Source organism: Apostichopus japonicus, chromosome 12 (assembly GCF_037975245.1).
Source record: "Apostichopus japonicus isolate 1M-3 chromosome 12, ASM3797524v1, whole genome shotgun sequence".
In the NCBI taxonomy this organism is placed as follows: Eukaryota; Metazoa; Echinodermata; class Holothuroidea; order Aspidochirotida; family Stichopodidae; genus Apostichopus; species Apostichopus japonicus.
Window position 1 is genome coordinate 28,434,776 of NC_092572.1, and position 27,151 is coordinate 28,461,926.

General features: G+C 39.2%; 1 protein-coding gene and 1 long non-coding RNA gene across 15 annotated transcripts in view; one reads left to right on the forward strand and one right to left on the reverse strand.

Moving 5' to 3' along the window:
* LOC139977162 (uncharacterized) overlaps positions 1–27,151 on the reverse strand; it is a 293,518-nt gene that overhangs the window by 153,307 nt on the left and 113,060 nt on the right. For all 14 annotated transcript variants that reach the window (XM_071986345.1, XM_071986347.1, XM_071986346.1 and 11 more), the window contains exons 14-17: positions 25,946–26,269; positions 23,137–23,360; positions 22,014–22,151; positions 14,488–14,625 (exon numbers count right to left, since the gene is read on the reverse strand). In XM_071986345.1, the coding sequence (XP_071842446.1) occupies positions 14,488–14,625; positions 22,014–22,151; positions 23,137–23,360; positions 25,946–26,269 (824 nt within the window). The remainder of the gene's footprint in view (positions 1–14,487; positions 14,626–22,013; positions 22,152–23,136; positions 23,361–25,945; positions 26,270–27,151) is intronic.
* LOC139977218 (uncharacterized) overlaps positions 1–27,151 on the forward strand; it is a 262,539-nt gene that overhangs the window by 105,616 nt on the left and 129,772 nt on the right. The gene's annotated exons all lie outside the window — the stretch shown is intronic.

Consider the following 27,151-nt stretch of genomic DNA (forward strand, 5'->3'; position numbering starts at 1 on the left):
GAACAGAAGAATAGACCTTAAAGATGCCTCATGCGTGATATGTGACGGGAAATGGCTTACGTTACTGTCAACGAATTACCAAAAAGACACTAAACATAATCGAACAACTACGAGTAGACGCTGACCCGAATCGACCAGGGTAGCATATACATGACTAAGCTTCAGCTGAACATAGTACTTACTCGTTTTAATATCCAAAAGTACAAACACAGAAAAAGTATCCTTGCAATAAACAAAATTTAGCAGTAAATATCCACATCCACGTTTCTCGTTCAATCCTGGGCGAAATACTACCGTGACTCTGTGTAATTAAATAGAGTTAGGTCTAGTTGAAACAGGCCTTTACCAGTTACATCCCACAATCACAAGACAGTCACTAACGAAATAAAGCGTCCGATCGCTACATAGAACCGTTTTTATTCAACTCTTTGGACCATGCAGATGCCGGATTAACATAACGAACACTATAACACAATGTATCAAGAACTCACGATACTGGAATACAACAAAGGAAATAGATAAATGCGATGAAATCCTAACATGACTATTTACACATGCTGTGAGTTGTAACTCACTACATGTACTAACAATGCTACCCTAGGCACGGTATATACACGGTCATCTCTTACAGTAAATATTATACTGTCAATTGCGTGATATAATGTTACATGTAAGGACGTCCAGAGCTTGTTTACGAGGAGACTTGAAAGGGTCAATTTCACAATAGCTATTTCCGACACAGCTATCGAAAGTATATAATTTTCGCGAAATGAGCCATTTGCAGCATACACAGAGGCAGGGTCATGCATGTGGACTCATGGGCATGAGATACTCCGGGTGCTGAAAAATCTTTCCGCGTGGATCTCACAAAATTGATCCAAAGTCTGCGGCGTTTTACGTCGGTTCTTTTACTCGGAAATCTAAAAAAGCTGATGCTTTTGTTGGGTGAGGTATAATGGCAACCTCCAACAACACAGAATTGTGGCATTTCGGGGGAAAAGGAGTAATATCGTTGATGTTTTTGGCAGCTCAAGTATACAACTTTACACACTAAATGTATTGTTGTGAGTGAGGTATACAAACAGTGACGTCACATGGTCACCTGATGTCTTCGGGATGTTGCAGGAATGTCAGGTTTCATAAAAAGCTGACTTTTCTTCCCATTTATCACGTATTTAACGTCCGAAATTGGTAAAGTTAATTACAGCAATGTAGTTGGAGTGAGTAAAGGATTACATACATGCAAAATGGTGGAATTCTATGTTCATCGAAAAGTCTCCATAGTTGGTCTTTAAATAATATCAGTCTTGTACGAAATCACACGAGCGCTCCAAAGTTCATGTCTGTACAGTTTTCCATGGAACGGGATTTGTGTGTTCGGGGGACGCGCACACTGTTGTATGTGAAATGCGACAAAGCAAATTGATATGCATAGGTTTCTAACACACATCATGCAGTGAATAGCAATCTAAAAGCAACATAAGAATCTGATTTATGAAGAACATATTCCTAATTCCACATACCCTTCGAACCAACTTGTAATGTGTACGACCCTTAAAGCTACGAACGATCAGTATCAGTTATTCAATTGTTTTAAGAAAGGCGGGAACTTTAGAGTTGAACATTATAACGTAACCTTTCGCAATGAAACAATTCCCGAAAGGTGGTGGTTCGCTTAGTTACATAATAAATGTGGTAGCCAGGCTTTTATGACATAACTTGTTAACATAATACACATAATATGGAGTTACACAAGAATGAAGTGACGCCGCGGTATGACGTCACGTCTCATGACCTACCATGGCTGATACGTACGTCACCGTAAGAAACGTATCGTCCTAGCCTTTGTCGTCACATGTTTATTGTAAACCTACTTAAACTATTTAGTCTTTCGTGTAACGTATACATTAGTCATACGCTATGGGAGGGTATGCAGCAATAATTCGATATTCATAATAGTTGAATTCACATAACTGTCGAATAATAATGGAACAAGTTGTGACAGCTGCCTAATGATAATACCTCTCTAAACTGTCCTTTCGTATCAGAGCACTCGTTTTGACTGTACAATAGTTCATAGCCTTTATCTGGTAGAAACATGATATTCATACTGCTCATACTGTTAGTACGAGAGCTCTGAAGCGGGACAAGACAGTACAGTATAGATCAAAAATGTCCCATCTGGTGAAATGATGACACAGTTGAAGTCTACACTAAAATGATTATGCAAAATCCATTGTATGAAGATCTTAGACAATGTCTTTAATTGGAATTAGGGCGCATTCCAGTGAAAATCGAAGCACTTCGTTTAAGTTGGTACGCTGTACAAAATCTGGTATTCACGGCCTTAACCTGAAAATGCAGATGAATGCGGTCTTGATCTAAAACATATTAATTCGAAGCGTATATCGAACAGGGAATACCTATCTGCTACCCTACTAATACCATTTTGTTTCCAACAGCTAAGTTCCGCCGAGAGTTTCAGGCCGCCCTCTGCCCTTTCCTACAAGCCAAACAACGCACAAGAGGCTATTCCAGAGCAACACTTAACAGCCGGACTAGGCGGACGATAAGCCGGAATCACGCCCGTCTAGTAACACTGCCGCTCTATCCACGGAGAGTATGCGCATGTCCAATTTATCCAGATTTCCAGAATCCTAGGAGGCGGATGAAAATGGTCATGTGATACAAGTGAATGTTCTTACCACAAGGAAGGTAGCACAAAAAGTGCAGTTCTAAATTCTACGACAAGACTAGAGTATATGGCCCGGTGAATCTTAAATCTCGTTTGCTGTAATATCTTTCATGGCAACATCGTAATGTTCATGTGATCTGACAAATCAGTAGAAGATGATTCTGTACAGTAGTTCAAATATCCGAGCAAGATGTCCAAACAAAATGTCCAAACAAAATCAAAACTATAGGATTAAATGTGTCCTCCGAAAGGAAATAAGGGCGGCATTGCGGAACTTAGCATTCATAGACTCCGGATGTGTGACCTGATAATTTCGTAACGTAAAATAATACAAAACTGTTATCAAACTGCTTATCAACTAAAGAGCCTGTGTAAGAAAATGCGTACAAGTAAGTGGGCCTGACGTTTCGATCCTAGCAAGATCTTCTTCAGAGGCTGAATGACAAGTAACGGTAACAGAATGGGCAAATACACGCACATAATACAGGCAGGTTAATGAGCAGGGTGAACACAAAAAGACAGATGTAAGAGGATTAGTAGACTAGGGATGGAGAGAAGAAAGAAACCAACAGGCCGGGGGAAGAGGAGAGGTATACACTGAGATAAACTGTAGAGGGACAAAGTATCTCTTAAAAAGAGAAGGAAAAAGACAGACAAATGTAGAGGAAATATTGGAAGAGAGCTACGAGAAGACGGGTGACAGGGAGGAAGGGGGGGTGGAGCAGATCCTTCTAGGATCGAAACGTCAGGCCCACTTACATTTACAATAATCGTCACGCGTAATATTTGCAATAAGGGTTCTACTCGTAATGCGTTAGGTTGGCATATAATATTTCTTTTAATAGTCTAATAAGAACTTCATGTCAGAAAACATGAACAAATGCGTGTGTTTCTAATACGTTTTCTGCTTGCAAGCAGTCGTTTTTGTTACAGATCTTTTTTCCGTTTTTGTTTTGAAAGAATCAACTTAGGTGACTCCTATCAAATGATGGTAATAACCAAATATTCAGTACATGGACTACTGTACAGTTGGTAAACAATTTCAATATAAAAAATATATATATATATATAGTGTTGTACTACTCCTAGTGTATATGAAGCGTTGAATGCGGTCAAGCCAAGTGTTTAAATTAGGTTTGAAAATTCGTATCTTAAAATTTGTTTTTCAGTAAATATTTACTGACACGCTATGTAAGCAACTTACTCGTTGCCAGATAGGGATGAAATGCATTAAATCATATAGCAGAAACCGTGGAACCTGGACATTGTTGATACTTGGTTTTCAACGAAATATTGCGAAAGGTTCAACATAAATTTGTGTACATTAACATCAATGGAAATTCGCGTCTCTATATGATTAACAAAGAATAGCGTAATATTGGATCAACGAATAACGATAGGATCAACAAAGCTTCGCGTTTACTGTACGAACAATAGAGATTCACCTGGTGCAATAGGATCGGTACAGATTAGTGTTACGATGTGTTACGATATGCTCGGGCTTCATATTAACAGCGATTAGTGTTCAGTAGCATCATATGTTCTTGTAAGATACAATGGAGGTTAACGTTTGATAGCATCAACAGAGGTTTACGTTTGATAGCATCAACAGAGATCCGCGTATAGATAGCACGAACAAGGACTCGCATTAGATAGAAAAAGAAATTCACGAACAATAACATCAATATATATTGGAGTTTGATTACATCAACATATATGAGGATTTGAAAGCATGAACATAGAATCGAGTTTGATATCATCAACATAGAATCGAGTTTGATATCATCAACATATAGTCGAGTTGTTTGATATCATCAACATCGACTCGCGTTTTGATGGCAGGAAAACAGATTCGCGATTGATAGCATCAAGAGAGATTTCCATATAATGAAAGAAGTATATTTATTAGAACTGTTATTTGTATATAGATTATTGTATATTGTGTACATTGCTGCTGTTAAGAAAACCAAATACCTTAAGAAGTATTAATAGAGTTATTTTACTGTTACAAATTCAAAATGTGTAAACTTGTATAAAGGGAATTATTTATTTTTAAATTTTATCTCATTGGGGAAAACTTCAATCCACAAGTGTATAAAGTTACGCTGTACGATAGTTATATTCGGGTCGGTAATGTGGAAATCCATATCAAATTAAGGGAGTTGGGGGGGGGGGGGGGGTCTAATCACATCCTTCATAGGGCGCCTGCGAAAATAGTGTTCTTCATGGTAAGGATCGTCAAAATTTTAGTCCACATTATTGGGTTTTAAAGATTTCCTGTGTCACTTTTTAGCTAAAAGGTCGTAGAAACTGTATCATATAAACTACGTGACATTATTACAAAATGCGGCAATATTTTCAAGATGCGTCAGGTTAGTTTAAAACGTCGAAGTTTATACCTCCTGTGTCATTCATTGGCCGTGTTTGGTATACTGCGAGATTGTAGACGTGTGCAGTTTGTTCTACGTCAATTTTATGACAATCTGAATGCGACATTTGACAGTTTAAATTGACATCCACTTAATAGATATATAGATGTGACAAGATGTAACCGTATCAAATCTTAAACAGGAATTAAAGAGTATGATTTTCAAATTTGGGCTAGAATGAGTTACAAACCAGTGACCTCGTGGTTACCACATTACGGTCATACACTGGTTCCTCCCTAAAGTATGTAGTTCTCATAAACATGAACAAATCCCTTTAATTCCTTTATCCCCCGGATCATATACGTTAATAAACTGTTTATGGTAATTGCGTTTATGATATGCATAATTATGAAAAACTTCAGTGGGTTTCTTTACACGGATACGTGTTAGCCCTTTTGATTCCAATAGGTAACAAATACAAGTTAGAGGAATGGGAATGGATCTATTCATGTTCCCATTTTGTTTGTATTAAAATGAATATTTCAAATTCGTAGTACATTATCCCGTTAATCAAATTGTGTGACGTTTTCCAGTGAGGTCAGTTCAGCGTTCTCATATGATGTTTAACGAAACATGATGTGTTCAGATAGCCTTGCCTACAGCACCTCCATTATATTACCCTTTTGGGTTTTGTTGGGCAGCTTTCCATAACAACTCCCTGCTTATACCTTGTCATGATAACCTGTATTTGAAGGGGACGATGATACGGAAGGGAGGGGACCTGTATGGAAAGCATGATGAGAGCTATGGAGGGGATGACGGACGTTGAAGAAAGAAGACGGTCAAACATTGACCACACAACTATTTTTTCAACCTTTGGTTCTTTTTTATTTGGTTTACCCGGCCCCCCCACCCCCCCCCCCCACAACTGTCCTTGTTGCTCAAAATGAGACGAATTATTGTTATATGTCTATTGCATATTGTTTGTAAGGTGGGGGGGGGGGCAAATACTGTATTATACAATAAATCTTTAGTACGCAACAAAAAAGTAAAACTGAGTTTGTATTTCTTTAAGTCATATTTTATTCAAACACGATCTGCAGGAGGTTGGAATTTCCACTTAAGGCTCTTGTGAAATTACATCTCAAGCATTGACGATCATCCAACTTTTACCTTTGGAGCTATTCTAAAGTTTAAGGGAATTTCATCTCTATTCTCAGATCAAATATCTGTCCAACAAACCAAAAAAAAAAAACGATAACCGTTCTTGTACTGAACTATTACGGTTGTAATGCATACGAGGTTTATACAAATAAGAATGAACATCGAAAATATCTTGTAGAATTGAAGATGGATTTAAAGAAAACATATCACCTTCACTTCGGGATTTATTGTAGTTACAATTGGCACTACATACAGCGTATGGTAGCCATGGATACCTTACGATATCAGTTATTAATTAAAATACTGTCACTTCTTGACCTCTGCTGACTGAAATTACCCTTGACCTGCAATTACAACACAACTCAAGACGGTGGATCTACAACGTACCGTCATACGTATGGTCATTCAAGTGATACCGTCTTTTGTTATTAAGTTTGCATGGTTTTCAGACTGAACTCTGACGACTGAAAAAGACCATTCATATCCACAAAGCAATAAAGTCCTCTTATTCATTAAGGTGGATCTATATACTAAATATGTAACAATGTACACAATATTTCACACTTTCAGTTCTATGTGCGTCAAATGAAGTTTTACCAGAGTTTTCACATACTAAGGTGGATCAACATACAATGTACGAAGTTCATTCACGCTTTACTATATAATGGAGTCACGCCTTGAGTTACAATGACCTTGAAGGACCTATTACCTCATAAAATGCAAGAGAGCTCTTACTAGGGTGGGTTTACTTACAAGTAGTTCTCAAACCACTGTACATGATTTCACGTGCCTTTCTCTCTATTCCATTTGTTTATTTTGTTAACCTGATTACATGAGCAAATATAAAGTTATAAAGTTTCATAACTTACAACCAAGACTTTAACCAGAAATTTGCATATGCTATATCCAATATTAAATTCTCGGGAAATCTTTAGAAAAACTTAGCAAACCTCATTAAACAGATCTGCAAACAATGCAGTTCACTGGTTTCAATCGTGCAATTAGCGTCATCTTTTAATTAATATCTAAAGGTTTCTGACCAGAGATAGCATGCCTACAAGACCACGCGAGATTGTGTTCTTTTTTTATTGGAACCATTGATTTCTACTAAAACATCGGCGAGCAGTTAATTTGACTTTTGTAAAGTGACTTTCACCTTCTATTATAGTTCATAGTTACTACACCATGAAATACAACATTCAATGTTGCTGAGTGCTTAGCAAGGAATAAGCCACGTTTATATATCGCTGCTTGTCCTCTCCCTTCTTTTGTCCTCTTCCAAATTATTGAAGATTGCGAGTAACTTCCATGGTCATAACATTGGAAGAAAAACACAACTCTGCCTTGAACTGAAATGACCTTTGACCCCATTTCCCACTCATTACTGAAACAAGGTAAACGTTCCATCAAACAAAACCTATTGTGACTGGAAGACAATATCTAAAGTATTGCTTTTGTTGTAAACTCCAAGCAGTTATCAATTGAGTAACACATCAAAATAGACTTCAACATATTAATACACAATATTACCAAACACTGTTTTAACCCTTGACCTTATCACCCAGCAGTAAAAACATTTCCAACCATTGTGATTGGCAGAGTAAATCATTATGATGTAACACTGTGATATTCCTTGACCGTATTGAGTACTGTGAATGGGAGTTCGAGTACAAAGATCTGGTTGAGAGCGGAACCAATTGCAAGTATTATCTTAATCAACTTTGTTTTACATATCATCAAACTCAAGGTTACTTGCGACCAATTTGATGTACTTTGTTTGGTGCCCTCTATTAACTGAAATATTTAATACACCTGGTTTGCCCCTCACTGTGAACAAGCCTCCAGAGAAATGGTACATTGATGCCCCATTCCAATCAGCCATTGCCAGAAATATCCACCTGGAAGAGATTAAGACCCATGGACAAGATGTTGTAAAGTAGTTCATATTTGGACCTGCCTCGACCACAAATGACCCTCGATTTATTTTTGACAGATTAATAAGGCCTATGTTAGTGGCCACTAACATAGGCAACAACTTGGAAAACCTTCTTCAGGATTGCAATATGATTGCTAGCAAATGACATTAGAACTGATGTTGACATAAAGACACAATTGTTATGGCACAAGCTTCATTGACAATGCTAATTAAGCTACAGACAATAATACTAGTACCTATGATGAGGGTTTCTTATATGGGTTATGTTATTAATCTTTTGTTTGCTAAAGCAGATATATTTTTTACAGTGTTTTCATTAAACCTAGCCGTTTGATAAAATCAAGTGACATTTCATCTCGTTTATTTCTATCATTAAACCACAATAACATACATCAATTTATTAATACCAATTAGGCAGTAGGACCAAAAGTAAGATAACTAAAAAGGAAAATGATTGGGTTCATTTATGTAAAATAGAGCCTCCACAAACCAAATAAGAAATATGTCCGAGATTCATCGCTCGTGACATCATTTTTACAATCTTTTCAGTTTCATGAAATCAAATTTCCTTCGTCCACCATTAAGTACAACATTGTTCACTTTCTCATAATGGAGCAGCTTAGTATTAAAATATGTAATTCTTCTAAAGTTCAATTCTTGATATAACCTCTTTACAAGTTCTTCATATTTTTGCCTCTGCTGACCTGAAATGACTTTTGAAAAATAAGCTTCTTGAATAAAGAGTATCAACATTCTAAATATGACATTCATCCAAGGTTGTATTCTTATTGTATGGTGTTTACAAAGTTTCACATTTCGTCTCTGCTGACCCCACACGACCTTTCACCTCCACCATAAACAAAATGCTTGACATCATCAAGGATTAACCACAAGGCAAGTTTGAGGTCCATTGGTCTTGTGTTAACACGCAAGGTAACACACACACATATGCCGTTACCATAATTGGTTACACCTCACAACAAAAAAACTAAGAATATGCAACCCACAAAGGTGTAAAATATCTTCTACTTGCATGTTGATTACTGTGTGACACAAAGTGTGTGTTTAAATACACACAGTTATATTATTGTAGACTTGTTATACTGAATATTACAACATGAACATAATTAGGCTATCATTATTAATGTAAACCTAAGATGTATGAACAAAGAACTTGCTTCTTAACACCATAACGTTCCCACTAGCTAAAGATAGGATGATTGGAATGTAACTGGAAGCTATTGACTAATAGTAGGTCTACTGGGTAGAATGTGCTTGTAAATAAAAACAGTGTAAGGACAATCCATGTTATACACCATATGTATTTATTAATGCATGCTTCACAGTGATAATGAACACATCCTGTAACCATCAATGTTCTTTGCAATGTTCTTTCAAATGCATTCTGTGAAATGTTAGATAATTCATAGTTCTACGGAATTTTCCTTTACAACATGTTATCAACCATAACATTAATATAGTACACAACAGAAAACATGAACTCTGAATGTTCTTTTCTCCCATCAGACTTACTATGTAAAGGAGGACAGCACATTACCAACTTGCAATAACCACAGTGCACATACTTGTATATATGATACTGACAACCGTGAGCTACGTAAATTACATAAACTGGAATGGAAAACTCTCTGATAGCATTTAAGAGGCAACACTGGCAAATTGACGGATGAAAAAAAAAAATAAGTAAAAAAAAACATATTACCCGATTTAACCGGTCAATTCTATTATTGACAAATGATGTGTTATTAAACTCCTAGTTGATTGCATTGTGTTTATGACCACAACCAAATTCGCAGTCTTCTTGTCGTATAACAAACATGCCTTCATTATTTACTTTGCTGAACTGATTGCTATTGTGGTAATTATACTGTATTAAAGTCCTCCTCCTCCTTCTTCTCCCCATTTAGTCATTGTAACTGTAACATATACTTTTTTGTACATTCAGTAGTACTACAGTATATTTGCTACAAATGCTGGTGATTTTCCGGTGATGTTAATGATGTCAGTGGTTGCTACCAGTTTCTACAACATACATTACATTTGCCATACTTGCAGCTTGCAGGTAGAGTAGATCTTTAGACCGTTCTGATGTCAAACTTCCTGATAACTCCTTCAGATGAGAGCCTGGGGAGTTGCCCTGGGTTCATACCAACATCCCTGTACCCCATATTCAGATAGCAGCTTTATGTAGATGGGTTTTCTTGACAATAACCTTTGGTCAAAATAGCAGAGCTGGTTCCTTCTTTAGCAGTACTCTATTGCCACAGATGTTGTACCAAAGTTGGTGTCCCCAGCCCAGTCAGTTCACATTGTGCCCCTTGGATTAATTCTGAGGCATAAATGAATCGATGACAAGGTGGCCACTTGAAGTCCTTTCCTTTAGATTCAAATCTGTACCTTTGCTACAATATTTTGCTTCTTCTTCTTCATAGCTTGTATAAAGATAGCTTTAAGTGAACCGTATATAGACACTTTGTCTGTTGACCTCAAAGTTACAACAATTGTGGATACTAAGTTAATTTTCATTCTGTGCTAGATCACCGAGTACATGACTAACAACTCTGATGTCATAACTGTTTAAATCCTTTAATTTAACAAGCATCCTTGGAGCAAACTTTAGAAATTATAGGTCTGTTGGATGGTTTGGCCTTCAAGTTGGCATGTTGCTCTCCTGATTGTATCGAATTCAAAGCTGTTCATGAAAAAGAAATCATTCATTTCAAATCTATTAATTCCACAGTTTGATGTCAGTTTGGTGTAAGTTTTCATTTAGTGATTATTCAATTCTATGTTGAATTATACATCTAGTACATTGTACAACATTTATTAAGATAGCCTAAGATAACATATTTAATTTGTAATATAAACTACAACTTTACAATAAGAATCATCAAGGTTGGTCCATCATCCAGAGCTTCACTGCAGAGAAAATGGTCCTTTTTATGTAAGGCTGGTTATGCAGTACAGCTATTGCAACCAATGTCAATTATATTAAACCAACTCCACTATTGTATCAATATTGGAACAAAGAACATAAATTTTGACACCATCATTCCAATGATGGATTTCCAACTTAATTATCGAACTGCCCTGGAACAGGATTTTAGTTCAGAAAATGACCTGTCACGTAGATAGAGATTACCAATTCTGTTTCTATATCCTGTTTCTTAACTTTATAATGATATACTGATTTTGTCATTGCAGACTGTCTGATATAGAGAAGATGCTCAATAAAAGCCAGGGGGGTCCACTAGTTTAGGGTCCTCGGTGACTGGAGTGTGTTTGAGTTTAACCCCTTTGTGGAAGACTGCAGTTACCTGGTGGGCTGTAGTTTGGAAGGCTGTTCCCTGTGGAGTTTGGTGCCAGATCCGGGGTACCCAATCTGCTCAAGCTTTCAGCCCCATGGTCTCCTCTCTACTTTCTAGATTTTGGTTATTTATCTGTCAAAAGTTACTGTATGTTTACCCTACCCTTATTCAATTTTAAGTATATCTTTAAAATGATATCGGTTTTCCCACAAATGTTTTCCCTACCTTCGTACAGCTCAAACTGAATCACATCACTACACACACGATCAATCAATCTTGACTTTTGACTTGGTATTTCTGACTGACTGGACTGACTGACAAAACTATGAATATATAACATACCATACGATATGCTGATGAACATGAACTCAAAGTATTACCGACATCTGTTCTCCATCACAGTATCCTTGTGTTTTGAATCTCTGATTTGGTCATACTTGCTCGAGAGCTATGAAATGATCAATGACGTAAATGGTGTTAACACAAGGACAAGAAAAGTGAATGCATATTCATAGCTGTAACTATGATGGTAGCTCATTACAAATGAAAGTATACCATTGTTATGTTATGAATGTTATCAATATCAGTTTAAAAGGTAAAACAAATAACTTTAAAAAAATTGTTGATGCGCAACTGGAAACTGTGATCATTGCTTTATGAGAGTTTGAGGTTTGTTAACTTTTCTTATTTCTTGACATAATTAATTCAAATATATTTTTCTCTCACATCAATTCAAGTCAGGTACACTAGCTTATCATATCAAATATTTCAGAAACTAGTTATTACAGTTACAATGTTTAAAATATCCTCACCTTGACTTAGCATATTTTCTTTCCTACAAGAATCTGTCAATTGTTTATGAAGAACACTACAAGTCGTCTCACTATTGTATTTCTTCCTCCATGAAATGAGCAGTTGTGAGATCGCTTCCGTCAGACAAGCAGAAGGGATTGTCTGGATAATGAAAGGTTTCACCTCAGTGCGACCTCCCGCCTGGTTCTAACCACTTATTAGTTTTCTTATTGGATGCCAGCTTAAACAGATGAGATGAGTTAAACAAATAATTAATGATATAAAATGTTCCATATGTAAGAGACAATAAGATGTTTTAATGTTGACAGTGTTTTTTATCAATATAAACACTATTAGAAAGTCTTATGGCTGTGCAATCCAAATGATACAGCATATCATACATAGAGGTGTCATACATAAAATATCGTTCCCACAATTATGTTTTGGAGCATGTTAATATTAGTGTCTTACATGACCACAGACAGTATTAAAAGTTGTGGTGCACAACAAACTAACCATGTTTCCTCTCTTAAACAAGCATTTTTGTAAATATGCAGTGACAAGATATTACTTACATTTAAACAGAAATATTAAAACTAACATCACATCATTTCTGGGCATAAATGAGAAAATAGCACATTATACACAGATTGTTTGCTGTTTAAAGGGGGTAAAGTCAGTAGCTGCAGTGGAATGTACTGTAGTCTTTCTTTTTAACATTCCTTTTAGCCAACATTAGCTGTTACAGTAATTGTTGGCAACTACTCTCTTTGAATATTCATTGTGTCTGTCAATAAATGTCAGATAGATTAGTTCTCACATTTTTTATCACATCCATTTAGAATATACATTAGTTAATGTCCTTTGTGCTATTTATATTATTACATAGAATTTTCACCTTCTTCATACAGCTCCTCTTGCAAGTCTGTGCGGCCAGCTGCTTTTAATGCCTCTCCCAGTACTCTGTATGTGGCTTGACTTCCATTGTTCTGTTTCCAAGTCTTCAACATCTGATAAACAATTTCCATGTGTCCCTCGTTGGTAAATTCTCTAACAAGAATGTTAAACTTTGACTCATCTATTCTAAGATTGCGACCTACATCTTTCCAAATTTCTGGAATTTTTCCTGACAAATCCTGTAACAAAGTAAAAAATAAGGAGGCTATGCTTACTGAGTATATCTTCAAAGATTGATCAGGTCTCCATTTAAGGCCCCAGTGTAATGTCAAATCCTGTAACTGAGTATAATGTATTTTCATTATTTTATGAGATAAGCTATACAAACTGATTGCCCTGACACATATTCATGTATGCATGTTACAAACTAGCTGCAATAGAAGAAAGATTGTTACTGCTCCAACTTTACCCTCAAAGCGCCATATGTTACTTTTGAAGATTCAATACATCTTGTCTGCTGTGAAAGTTGGACATCCCTTGTCAGTGATAGTGAAAGACTGTCTGAGTGGGGTGCTGTCAGTCTCTGCAATGAGATATGAGTTAAGTTTGTTTATGATAAGATTACTAAAGTTTTTGAAGAGAGTGTATGACCAAATTAAATAGTCATTTTCATAAACAGTGTGATATATTATGTTAGGTTTAAGGTATCTCACATCAAAATTTTGTTTATACTTCTCTTTGGAATATATTTTCAAACAATGAATAGACTGTTACTATCATGGAGGTATATGTGTCTACAGGTGTAGATTCATTCAAGTGTCTCTTCGTCAAGGCTTGGACATGAGTTGAAATGAGTCACACACAATTGTTAGTGATATTTTTACAAAATATTGACATCTAAAATGAAAAGGACTTTAAAAATTCACTTGTGAAAACTGCCTGGTACGCTTAGAATTAGCAACTATTGAAAAGTTAATTTATAAGGGTCATACCGCTTTATACTTTTTTTAAATGGCACCACTGATAAAAACAGATGCCAGCACACTCTAGCAGTTTGATGAAACAGTCCAGCCAACTTTCGAGTTTAACACAGCAATTATTTCATGAAAACAAGCATTGATGCAACACTTTATTTCAAGAGAAGTCCACCATTAAACATCCAAGGATTAAAGCAAGAATGTTTGTAAAGATTAAAGGACAACCATAACATTAAATAAAGATGCATAACTTACTGTTACTTACTGTTAGACCCAAGCATGCTCAAATGGATCAGGACAAATGTAGATTAAATAACTATTTACAAACCTTGTGTGGGACTCTCAATTCAATTGTTCTTTTCTGAGTAACTTTGAAGTAAAAATAACAATCTTCCTCTTCAACTTTATCAAAGGAAAACGGGCACGAAAATTCTTGATCACTCTCTACTTCCTCGAATGGAATTTCCTGCAGCAAAGGAAAATTATAAGTGCATGTTTCATGTTTTACTGCATGGTGCATGCAATACCAAGACTGACATAGCAATGACAATGGTTAAAAATACAGAACCAGAGCCCAAACGGGCACTGTGGTTCCTTGTTTAGTGAATGTGTTGGGCCCAGATGGTCCCATAAGATTTAGGCCTACTGTACATGTACCAGTTATTAACCAACTTATTGTATAACAAGTTTGGGTACAATCACTCTGACGGTTGCAGAGTTAATGCAATGTAAAAATAGTGAGCCCGATTGGAACCCACAAATTTAAGAATGTGTCCCAAATTGCATTTGAGTTGTGAATACAATTTGGGGCCAGGAATATTTTGGGGCCCAGATAGTCCCCAAAATAGGCCAACATGTACCAGTTTTTAACTAGCAACTGCATACCAAGTCTGGTTACACTCGGACTTAATGTTGCATCTTCTCACTATAAAACATCTATATTGAAAGTACTGTATGACAAATATCCACCACTCCATTGTTGAGTTATCGCGGACCGAAGCAAGTGTCATAGAGGCATATGCACACATACACAAACATAAGCGTCAACCTAACTGCTTCCAGCAAAGATCCAAATTACAATAAAATGACACTCAATTCTGATATATGTTAGAACATTTAAATACAGGTTAACAGGTTACTTATACTACCATAATCAATATAAATGTTCAGAAATCAGCCAGTACAACAAAGGGCTCTCCTGCATTCTAGTCGAGGGTGCAGTTTACAAAGGTCCTAATGTTTCACATCTCAGAATCAAGGTATCACAATACTGTGAAAGCGCAATGCAACAAGCATGCCAATGTGCAGGATCAATTTGTGCGCAACATATGCTGGATGATCGACTGAAAGTTTCACTTGTACAATTCCACTGAATGAAATTTTCCATAAGAAAGTACTACTTGAGGTGTTAAAACAACTTTTCTGACACGGAAATTCCAACAAATGTTCCAATGATCTTTTCATATTTCTGTACCAGACTGCCAAAATGCATTGTGTTTACGATGATGTAACAAGAAGTTTTCTTCATGAATTTGACGTAATGTATAGTGAGGGTGTAAAACATACTCGATCTAAGTAAAGCAGTGTGATGTGACAAACAATAAATTCACGATGACACAGATTGTCCTGAAAGACCATTGACCTCAACAACAGGCTTCTTGTACTAAATGTGAAACAGCAACATACTAAATATGAAATCTGTCCTTGTTGAAATAGTGTGTAAAACATGATGTTTCACAATTTGACCCCTGGTGAACTCAAATGACCATTGACCTCCGTCCACAACATTAGACTTCTTGTACTCAATATTGTACAAGAACATACCAAACATGCGAATTGTCCAAGCTTCTCTTGTGATATTATGTTTAGGAAGGTGCGTTAACTAGTGTAGAGAGACAAGTAAGAGGGCAGTGAAGTAATTGGTTGGCGTGTGTTGACTTCAAATGGCATATTTGACCTCCACCAAAATCAATAGGCTTCTTTTACTCAAAGTTATACACCTTCTACACACCTAATATGAGATCTGTCCAAGCTTCCCTTCTTGAGATATCGTGTTTACAATGTTTTCACAATGTGGCACCTGGTAACCCCAAATGACCTTTGACCTCTATAAAAAACAAGACGCTTCTTGTTCTTAATGTGGTTCATATACATATTGAGAATGAGAAGCGGCCAAAGCTAACCTTCTTGAGATATCGTGTTTACAAGGTTTTCACAATTTGATCCCCGGTGACCCCAAATGACATTTGACATCCACCAAATCCAATAGGCTTTTTGTACTCAATATGGTTCTTCTTCATGCAAAATATGAAATCTGTCTATGCTTCCCTTCTTGAGATTATTCCCACTTGATTAGTGCGGCTACTTACGAGGGAATGACTTTCCTTCTGGACAAATTACTTATGCATTTCCCGCGCCATCGGCACTCAACTAATACAAAATGAAAAAATACCACCAACAATACCGCAGCCTGCCAAGGGCAGCAGGTCTAGCCAGCTCCGTCTGGCTAGATCAGGTGCCTTGGCCTGGTCATTCAAAATTACCCCCAATCCACGGCGTGTGGATGGGCGGGATCATGAAGTCATTCCCTCGTAAGTAGCCCTACTAATCAAGTGGGGATAAGTTTACATCGGGAACTCCTTACCTTCTGGAAAAATGACTTATGCAGCTTCCCACCGAAACCGGTAATGGGAGCAGGGAAATCACCGATGCTTTCTGGAGGCTAAACGATGCCAGATCAACTGGAACCTCTCGAACGACCGCAGTCAGCCATATTTGCTTCCTGGCGCAGGACGTCCCGTAAATAAGAGGAGATGGAAGTATAAGAGGACTTCTCCTCCAGCGGAACGCTTTTATAGAGCGCCAGGGACACAGACATTGCCCTCACGTCATGCGCCCGCAATTGGGGTAAAGGAGTCTCCGGCACAGACCTCACCCGGTGATCTAGCGTGAGATCGTATCTTTGGATGCACAGGAGTATGGCTTGCGCGAAATAACAAAGGAAGACAAAGGAAGGACTGCGTCCTGTGGAGGTACCACTCCAAAGAGCGGACCAGGCACCATACCTTTTTCCTCTGAGATGGAGGAGAAGATACCGATAATAATAATAATGGACATTTATAATGCACCATTATCCTTTCAAAAAGACGCTCATGCCACAGTGACACAAACAGTGCGACAGCAAAACAGTAAACATAGTAAAGGACAAAAGTGCAAGCAAAACTGGGCAACAGTGAACAGTTAATTCAACAGTTTTCATCAGATGAGTCTTGAGAGAGCATTTCAAAGAAGCAAGAGATGCACTGTGTTTTACATATTCTGGAAGGCTGTTCCACAGAGCAGCAGCAGCAAAAGTTCTTTTGCTCCATGATCGATTTGAGCGATTTTCACACAGAAGTAATTGATTGTGTCATCTCATGAAACTGTGATTTGCGTGATATGGTTGCAGAAGTTCTGGCAAGTAGAAAGGCGAAGTTCTAACAAACTAGCAATATCTGAAAATCAATATTTCAAAAATAATTCGGTGTTTGATCGGGAGCCAGAATAATTCTCTCAGAATGGGTGTGACATATTCTCTTGGCTTGGAATGGGTGACAAATCGTGCAGCAATGTGCTGCAGTCTTGCAAGTCGGTTGATTTGTATTTCTGGTAGACCGTAAAGGAGAGAATTTATCCCATGTCAAGGCGTGATGTGACGTATGCATGGACTAGTTGTTCTGTAGCATTCTGTGTAAGGTATTTCCTAATAAGACCAAGGTTGCGAAGATGAAATGCAGCATTTCGAGATATTAAGGAAATGTGATCATTTAATGACATGTTGGCATCAAATATGGTACCCAGATTCCGCACTTTTGTTGATGTAGTTATGTTTGTGGTACCAATACGAAGGTGAGGGACTTTTACCTTTTCACGCGGCTGTTTTGATCCAAAAACAATTAATTCAGATTTGTCTTCGTTTAATTTAACGAAATTTTGCGTCATCCAAAGTTTAATGTCATCAATGCATAATTCTAGGTGATGCAGTGCATAAGTGGCCTCAACTTGATTTGGATTGAACAAAATGTAAATTTGTGAGTCTTCTGCATAGAAATGTTATTGTAGATTGTAGTTCGGAATAATTTGTCTGAGTGGGCCAGTGTATAAGGAACACAGCAACGGTCCAAGGACATATCCCTGGGGTTCACCAAATTCCACCTCGGTAGGAGGTGAGCAATGATAAATAGTTTTAATATATTGTGATCTGTCTGTGAGATATGATTGGAACCATTTCCAAACTGTCTTATCTAAACCTAAAGATCGAATAGAAGCTAAGCCGAAAAGTGCCGGCAAGAAGTCCATCGTTTGGGCTTTCGACAGGAAGGACAGGTGCTGGACCAGACACACTCCATGCGGTTCAAACTTATATGACCCGGCAACACCGACAGCGCATGGAGGGCACTTCGACGTCAAGCCGATGCAGCTGCGAGAAGGAACGCCTCTTCAAAGACAACTCCAACAAAGGACAAGAAGACATGGGCTGAAAGAGAGGAGAAGTCAGGAGATTGAGGAACGATTTTATATCCCACAAAAGGACCTAGGCCTTGGCCGTTTTTAACCCGATGGCACGGACCAGGAGATCCAGGGATCAAGTGGATGAAACAGTAGCACCCCTGGCCACACCCTCGTAGATAACACCAAATGCAGTCCAATAACCCCTGACGGTATTGACCGGCTTACCCTTCTCAAACATTTCCCTTACAAAGTCTGTCACATCCTCGACAGCGCCGTAGTCGGATGACCTGGCGATTGGCACATCATTTGTGTACTATCGTGGTCTCTAATCAAATGGGTGAAGGTGGAATGTCTCCTGCCGTGGGATACCGACAAGGCAGCCTCCTCCAAAAGGCCCTCCTTTTGGAGGAAACGCCTGACAATTTCCGTGCAACCAAGTGGAGAGATTCTATGTGATCATGGACCCTGCACCCACCTGGGAGGATCAGGGGGTACGGGAGGGGATGAAGGATCTTGGAATCTTCGCCATGAGGCCCAAAAGCAGGCGGAACTTTATTCGTGAGGGCCAGATGTTTGCGATCAGGATCACCCGACGCCGGGTAACCAAGCCTTCTCCAGCGTCTTCCCCACCAGAACATACAGCAAGACAGGACAAACTCTGCTGTGTGTCCCCCCACCCCCCTCCTCATGGTGGCAAGGGAGGAGGTTCCGTGATCTCAGAGAAGCAATTCGATGCACGCCATATGAGAAAATTAATCACTCGAATGGGTATATTTCTTGGACCATTGAGAGATCTCTGGGTGTGCAGGCTTGCAAGAGCCACTCCGAAATAAGGAGCTGAAATGTTAAGGCCATATCGTGCCGCACGATCGAAGCTCCTGAAGTCCTCTGATTGGTGGGCCAATGGGGGAACTAAACGACAAGCCTGAGCAGCACTCTTCCTTTCATTAGAAATGCGAGCAATGCATGATCCCATAGGATCAGGCCTTCCCACGATATGTAACACAAAAAGTTACCAAAACTCACGGACCAACACCCGAAGTCCTCCTCAGAGAGGACGTCCCCAGACGGCTCGACATCGGGGCCAGGAAAGGTAAAACGGTCACTGTCTGAGAGACCTAAAAGCCACTTCTAACTGTCCCCTCACGGGGGCGATCGGGAAGAAGGCGAGGAGAGACGTCGTTATTTCTGTAAGAACCAAAGCTACCCACTTCCGAAAACGAGTCAGAGGGATGGACCTCAATTTCTGGTTCCCGAATAGGTGAAGTAGCAGTTGGATCTGTAGTAAGGCCCTGATGGGGCGAGGCCAATTCAAGCAGCAGAGTACACACTACCGCAAATAATCAGCGAAGGGTAGCGACCGACTCCTTCAAGGCGTGAGGAGAGAAACCACTGTGGGGTCCTCCGGCAGCACTGATGAGTGGTGACGGGGGGTGACGGGAGCGTTTCCGTCTCAGACGGAACTCCTGTTCGCTAGACGAGAAGCATAGGAGGACGCCCCCTCCCAATTGTCTCGTTTTCCTCTGTCTTCTAGCGGGGGAATGGCCCCTAGTTTTGGGCATGGTTGAAAAATGGGAGGAAAAACCTCTTAAACAAAGTCTCTTCGCTGAGGTGAAGGTAAAAGACCACATGGTCGTGCCCCAGGAGAACTCCATAAGGTACCGGAGTGGATGTAGCAGCCCAGAACGAAGTAGAGTGATACAACAACCACACCTCTAGGAGCTTCCATTCAGGAGTTATGGGCAAAGAACCACTGTGAAAACTTTTGAGGGACTCGAGCCCCCCCCCCCTCCCACCAGTCTGAGTGGAAAGGCCAAGAGACTCCAGTGGAGCATAGCTAAAAGGCCACACTAGGGTAACCTCTGAACTAACCTGAACCCAGAGGGTTCAAGGATGAGGAAGAGACGGGCCAATACGTTACTGTCACTACCTCCGAAACTGTTGGAAAGAAGGCCTCTCAGCTCCACCGTAGAAGAGCGTGGCCCTTCGAAACTGTGTCTGTGGGTAGAACAGAAGCAGACCCGAAGGCCAAATGAGAAAAAAAATTCATCTATTTCTTCCCCATAAACATGTTATGAAAAGATAAGGAAGGGGGGAACCTAAAGGCTCAAAAGGCTTCCATAGCAAGTAAGGACTACTGTACGTGACCAAAACCACTTGGGCAGAGCTCTGGAGGGCGCGAACTAGAGTCCCAGCGCCGGTACACGGTACTACAGCCCTGAACAGCCTAAGGCCTATACACAACCAAGTACATATAAAACAGAGCCTACATACAGCACGTACAACGAAGCAAAAACCACAGACCGAAGGGTCTAAGGGGGCCTGTAGGGGAAACAAGCCGGAGCGGAACTGCTAATGTTCCGCAGAGGGAGAGGAGGCCCCGGAGGGGCTCGAAGGGCCCATCTTTCCCAGGGCAGGGTGCAAACAAAACCACAACTCACATCCGAGGCAAGATTGATGAGCTCCCACTCACAACAGTATGAAGGGAACTGGTCGGGAATGCTCCGCTGCGGCTGAACACGGAAGGAAGGAAAAACCCTTCACCGATGACATAGGGTGGATGAAGGGATCCCGAAGGGACTAAAAAGGAGCGAAGGAGCGAACTCACTAAATCGGGAGTAACAGGGTTTTAAAGTGAACTCAGCGGTTGCTAAAATCATGCAAAAACCTCCGACGTTGACTTGCTCTTAACAGTGCAAGTCACAGGGAAGGAATAACCAGGCCAAAGCACCTATTCTGGCCAGATGGAGCTGGTTAGACCGGCTTCCCTTGGCTGGCTACGGTATAGTTGGTGGTAGTTTTTCTAGTGAGTTGAGCGCAGATTGCGCCGGAAAATGCATAAGTAACTTGTCCAGAAGGATAAGAGTTCCCGATGTAAGTATTGTGTATTGTGTATTCAGATTTTGACCCTGGTGACCCCAAATGACCTTTGACCTCTACAAAAGCACAAGCCTTCCTGTCCTTACTATTAAGGTCATCCTACTTACAAAATATGAAATATGTCCAAGCATCTCTTTTTGAGATATCAAGTTTACAACGTTTGCACAATTTGACCCCAATTTAACTCCCAAAACACGCTAGGCTTCTTGTACTCAAAAATGTACTCCTACACACAAAATAGGAGATCTATCTAAGCTTCCTACCTTGAGATATCGTGTTAAAAGCTGGTCGTCACAACTGCATGCAAACACCCACCCCCACACCCACGCCAGCATGAATGCGCCAGCATGAATGCGCCAGCATGAATGCATAGGTTACGGTTATCATCAAAACCAATAACTACAAACGAGCTTATGGTAATCAACTGATAGTACCACTACATTGGATTCTTAGACCTATAATGTCCGATAAGAACCTAATTACCTTTAAGTTTGTGCCTTCACTGCATTTCCAAGACTCTGGCCGTATCTTTTCAAGGTATATCTTCAAAGGTAATCGTCCATCTTTCCAAAATGAGAATGGTTTTTCTTGCAAGACTCTCAAATTATTCTTCTCAATTATCTTAAAGGATTAATCAAAACAAAGTACTGAAAAACTCATAAAGAAATGCAGGATATGCATGTGAAAAGATATTACAATCTGAATGGCTAGATATAGTGTTTATGGATCTATTTCTTTTTCATGACATTCCTACACAATGATCTTGAAAAATGTTTATCATTATTTATGTGTAACATTCCTGGATAAGTCTTATTGGAACAGGGAGTAGTTCCAAGACATTGGAAAATTTAAGAGAACATAACATATAAGACAAAGGAATTTAATAATAACTTCTATCACATTAGCATGCCAACCACTCAGTTGTATGCATTAAACATGCAATGCAATAGTTCTAATATACTATCATGACCATTTATTAAACAAGTATGCGTGTTTATTGGAGGACGACAGTTACTTGTTCAAATCACAGCACTCTCATAACACTTTAATGCAATAATTAAATTCACATGTATAATGGTGTATGGTAACTTCCACATGCCCCCTAACTTTGCAAGTCATAAGTGGTAACTAAAGTAGTAGCCACTTCCACAATCTCACTTTGAATCCACAAAGCTTAAATTACTTTTCACAGTGACCAAAGGAAACATCAATTGCTTACTTTGAGACACAATCGTGGATTATTGCACTCACTTAGCAGAATAATATAGTAATCTTCATCGCATACGCAAAGTTAGGGTGTATTGCTGGTGGTATTTGGTTAAACCATTTAAGAAATCACAGAGTTGAAGGATAGAACTTAACCACTAAGCAAAAACAGCGAGATCGTCATCGCCATTATCCTTTAAAAGAACATTAATGGCCTTACTAACACAAATTTACCATTAACCATCATAATTTGGTCACATAGATGTAAGAAAACAAACCAACAAATAAATAAAATAAGGTACTGGAGGTAGCCCTACTGATAAACACCTTACATTATTATATTACAAAACGATTAGCTCAAAGTTCATTTTGATGATAGCAATTATTACATATAACTCACCTGTCTTTGACCTGGCAAGTCGATGTAGTATCCAAGTTCCATTTGCATATTTTTAGAAATCAAACCCTTGCTACAAGCAGCATAGACCTGGATCCTCTTATACAAAACATCTTTATCATCAATCCGACATGTCTCCCATGAAAAGCTTTCAACCCAGATTACGCAGTTTGTTTCATTCAGTTGATACAAAGCGTGTTGTTTTGGTCTCCACATTGGCTGAGCCCCTACCAAAGTAAAACAACTGCTAAATCAGAAGGTTGGTACAATTATTTTGTTTCTGTTTTCTCTTCAATCAAACACTTTCCAAGATGCAATATAACACAAGGTTAAGCTTTCCTAATGAAGTATTAACACAGCCAAATGGTAAGATGGGAATCACTGCAACATTCTCATTTGCTTTGAAGGCATTTACACTGTAACATTCATGGTGTCATAACTGTTGTATTCTGATTAGCCCTGAAAGGGATCAGCATTGATAAAGTGAACAGATCACTGACGTACCCACTAGCTTAAGAAGGTGGCATGACAACAAGTACATTTGCTGTGATCACCTCTCTATGCAGGTTCGTATCCAGGGGGGGGTTGGGGGCGCGTGCCCCCCGGGTAAGAAAAAGAGAAGAGAAAAAAGAGAAGAAAAATGAGGGGAAAAAAGAGGAGGAGGAGAGGAAGGGAAAAGAAAAAGAAGAAAGAGAGAAAAAGGAGAAAAAGAGGGAGTAAAAGCAAAACGCGAAGACACCGGGAAGATAAAGAAGAACAGTGACATCATTACAGCGCTGAAGGGTAGCCAGTGACGGATCAATGATTTCGTAAAAGTGTGACTCACCCTACCCCTTACACCGACAACTCCATTTTTTGACGTTTCCATTTTCCTCTCTCACTAATGATCTATATATATACTATATATGGTCTATCATAACGCGTGTGTAGAATTGTGCTATGAAACCAACTGAAGCTGGTCTCGAACTCGACCGTGTCGTCGGGGAACATGACGCATTTTGGGATGGGGGCGACCGCCTGCCCCCCCCCCATTCAGCATTTTTTTAAATGATATCGCTAAGTAATTTCAAAATAGAAAGTGCTTAGAGGCAACTTACAAGGCCTGGGAAGTGTCATTTCCAGCAATCTGGGAGACATTTTCGGCCAAAATTTGCTTGTACGCTTCGCGCCAACCTATGGTGGCGCTACGCTTAGATAATTTGCCTACAGGCTTTCGCCCCTCCCAAATTCCTCGCTACGCGCCTGTTCGAATTTGTAACGCAAACAGCAGATATCACATCATATCAGTGAGCATGAAAATGGCGTTCCAGGATGAAAAGCCTCAAAACTGTCCGACTTGCCTGAAAAAATAACCAAAAATTTTCGCGCACGTTCAACGTGTTCATGTCAATATCATATAAGCAAGCATCGGTTATTACATTGCATGCCATCATGTACCGTACGGTCCGTTAAAATTGCGCAGTATACCGCCGGATGCTAATGTAAACAACGACATGTCTCATGTAGATGTATAAAAAGCATGGATGTCCAATTATGTCAAAACTCTCTTTTAAATTAGTAATGGCGAATTAGCGCCTGCACCCCCGCCGCGCAGTGGCGGAGCGTCCATATGGTCAGGGGGGCGGATGCCCCCTGACAGACTCAAATGGACTGCTGGCGCCTTTTTTAGCTCTTTACCACTTTTTACTTATTCTAGATTATTGACTTTTTATTGCGCTCTCATCTACTTATTGACATTTGTCACATTTTGTTGGTGTAATTTGGCGATGACACCTTATTCTTCGTTTATCTGCAAATTAGCCAGGCCCGGAAAGGGTCATTTCCGGCGATCTAGGGAGTATCTTTACTCAAAAATTTTCTGTACGCTATGCGCCAACCAGTGGTGGCGCTCAGCTTAGATAGTGTCGAAAGCGCCCCTTCAGACCATTCTCGCCACTCCTGACCAATACCCCTAGCTCCGCCACTGCCGCCGCGCCCCCTACATCTGTGTGTAGTGTTCGGTTTCGGAAATATCTGCTTTTTTTTCATTTCCTTCAACCAAGTTTTATAATAGCCGTTATAACAGGTTTTAATATTTGTACACCAATAAATTAACTGTGTCTGAATTTTCGAAAATTTCTGACCAACATTCTACATCACACTTCCCTCTACTCGTGCAATTTTGACCGGTCTGTTAGGGGTTGAAGGAAGTTTTTTCTATATTGGTTGTCCATAGATGAAAGTTTGTACAACATTTTGGGATTGTTTTGAAGTGAGTTTACGAGAAATGTGAATTTTCAAATTCTGAACAAATATGGGGCTTAAAACCTTGAAAAGTGGGGCTGACGGGTATTGTGGGCCGCGACGTAGAATCACCTACAAAAGCAAAGACCCACAGGAGATGCGATCAGGCCGAACATGATGTGTGCCGGGTTGACAATCTTCAAAAAGGTTATGGATGGAAAAAAAAAAAACTATTAGGAAATACTTGGTTCTCAGGCAAAAAGTGTACATCTGGTTGGTCATTTCAAACCCGAGAAGTGCCATTTCCGGTGATCCAGGGGGTTTCAAAACAAGAAATGTAATTCGCGCCCCCCGGGTTTGAAAATCCTGGATACGCGCCTGCTATGTACCAATGATACTGGCTATGAAGACTATTATATATATAAATAAGGCTTTGAATAATAACAAAGACAACTAATTTCAATCAATGACAGGTGAGCACCAAACACACCTTGGTGAAAATTGCTACATACTGTTAAACGGCACAAATGCACACGTGGGTTGTGATTTTCTGCTTTTTAAGTTACCCTAAACATAAGATAAGATGTACCTCGATCATGGTGACTGCTGAAAACCAGAGCTTTGCATTCAACAGGGTTCTTCAACTTGAGACAGTGAGGCAGGGTGAGCTTTGCACGATGATGCAACTTTAAGTTATCTGGAAGCAGTTCCACTACCACTGTTGTGTTACTGGTAAATGATGATTTAGACTCTTCTTGGATATAGTTTGAAATGATTTTCATCTCGATCAAGCACTTTCCGTCAATAGCACCAGGAGGAATATCAAGTCTAACACCAGTCCCTGGTATCTCTAGAATTCTACCTTCTTTGTCAACCACGGCTTGTACACTAAGAGCCGTTTCCACATAAGAATCTTATGATTATAATGCAAAGAGAGAAATACGTTATGTAAACAACTGGCATATCAGGACATAAAAATCCTCAACTCAATCAATGCTTAGTTTATAGCTAATACACCTGTCAGTGCTCTCGCATAGTACAATCCCTCATTGGAGTCAAAGAACACTGTGATCTTAATTCTGTTTGCTGTTCCTAGCTCCATGTCCTTTGCTCCGTGGTCCATTGCTCAAGGTCAGTACTATTTGACCTTGCTTAGCAACAATATGTTTCCTGTGAGCTGCTCCATATCCTATATTGGAAGCAGTTACTTCAAAACGCAAATGTGATAAACATGTGTGTTTAGCTTTAGGGTTTTCAGTCATCATGTACAGGAGAGATTCGCATTATCTAAGTGCAAGACTTCAGATATTGTATTTTCAGTTATCACCCTGCATCAGATACTGAAATACTTGGTCATTCCGACAACATCGTATAATATCTGTGAAATTGTGAAAAATACCATTTAAATAAAATACAATGCTTCATGTAAGCAGTCTCAGTTCCTGTCTCTGTGAATCTCAATCAACTGATACAGCTAAAACATTCTCATCTCATAAAGACCTCTACTTAGATCATGATACCAATGTACACATTCCCAACATATCTTAAAACTAGGCAGATAGCTGTGTATAAATGTTTGATATTGATTTCAGGATTCTAGGACACGATGAGTTCATTCACTATACTGTCTTATCAGTAAAGGTTTAGTATGATTAACATTTCACATGTACTCTTCATATCCTTGTACAACGGTTTGAAAATCGTTAAGCTGACCAACATTCACGGCAAATTCTTGATATATTTCATTTCTACTGTAGGAATGTCCCTATTGATAGTTACTACTTTTAAGTAGTAG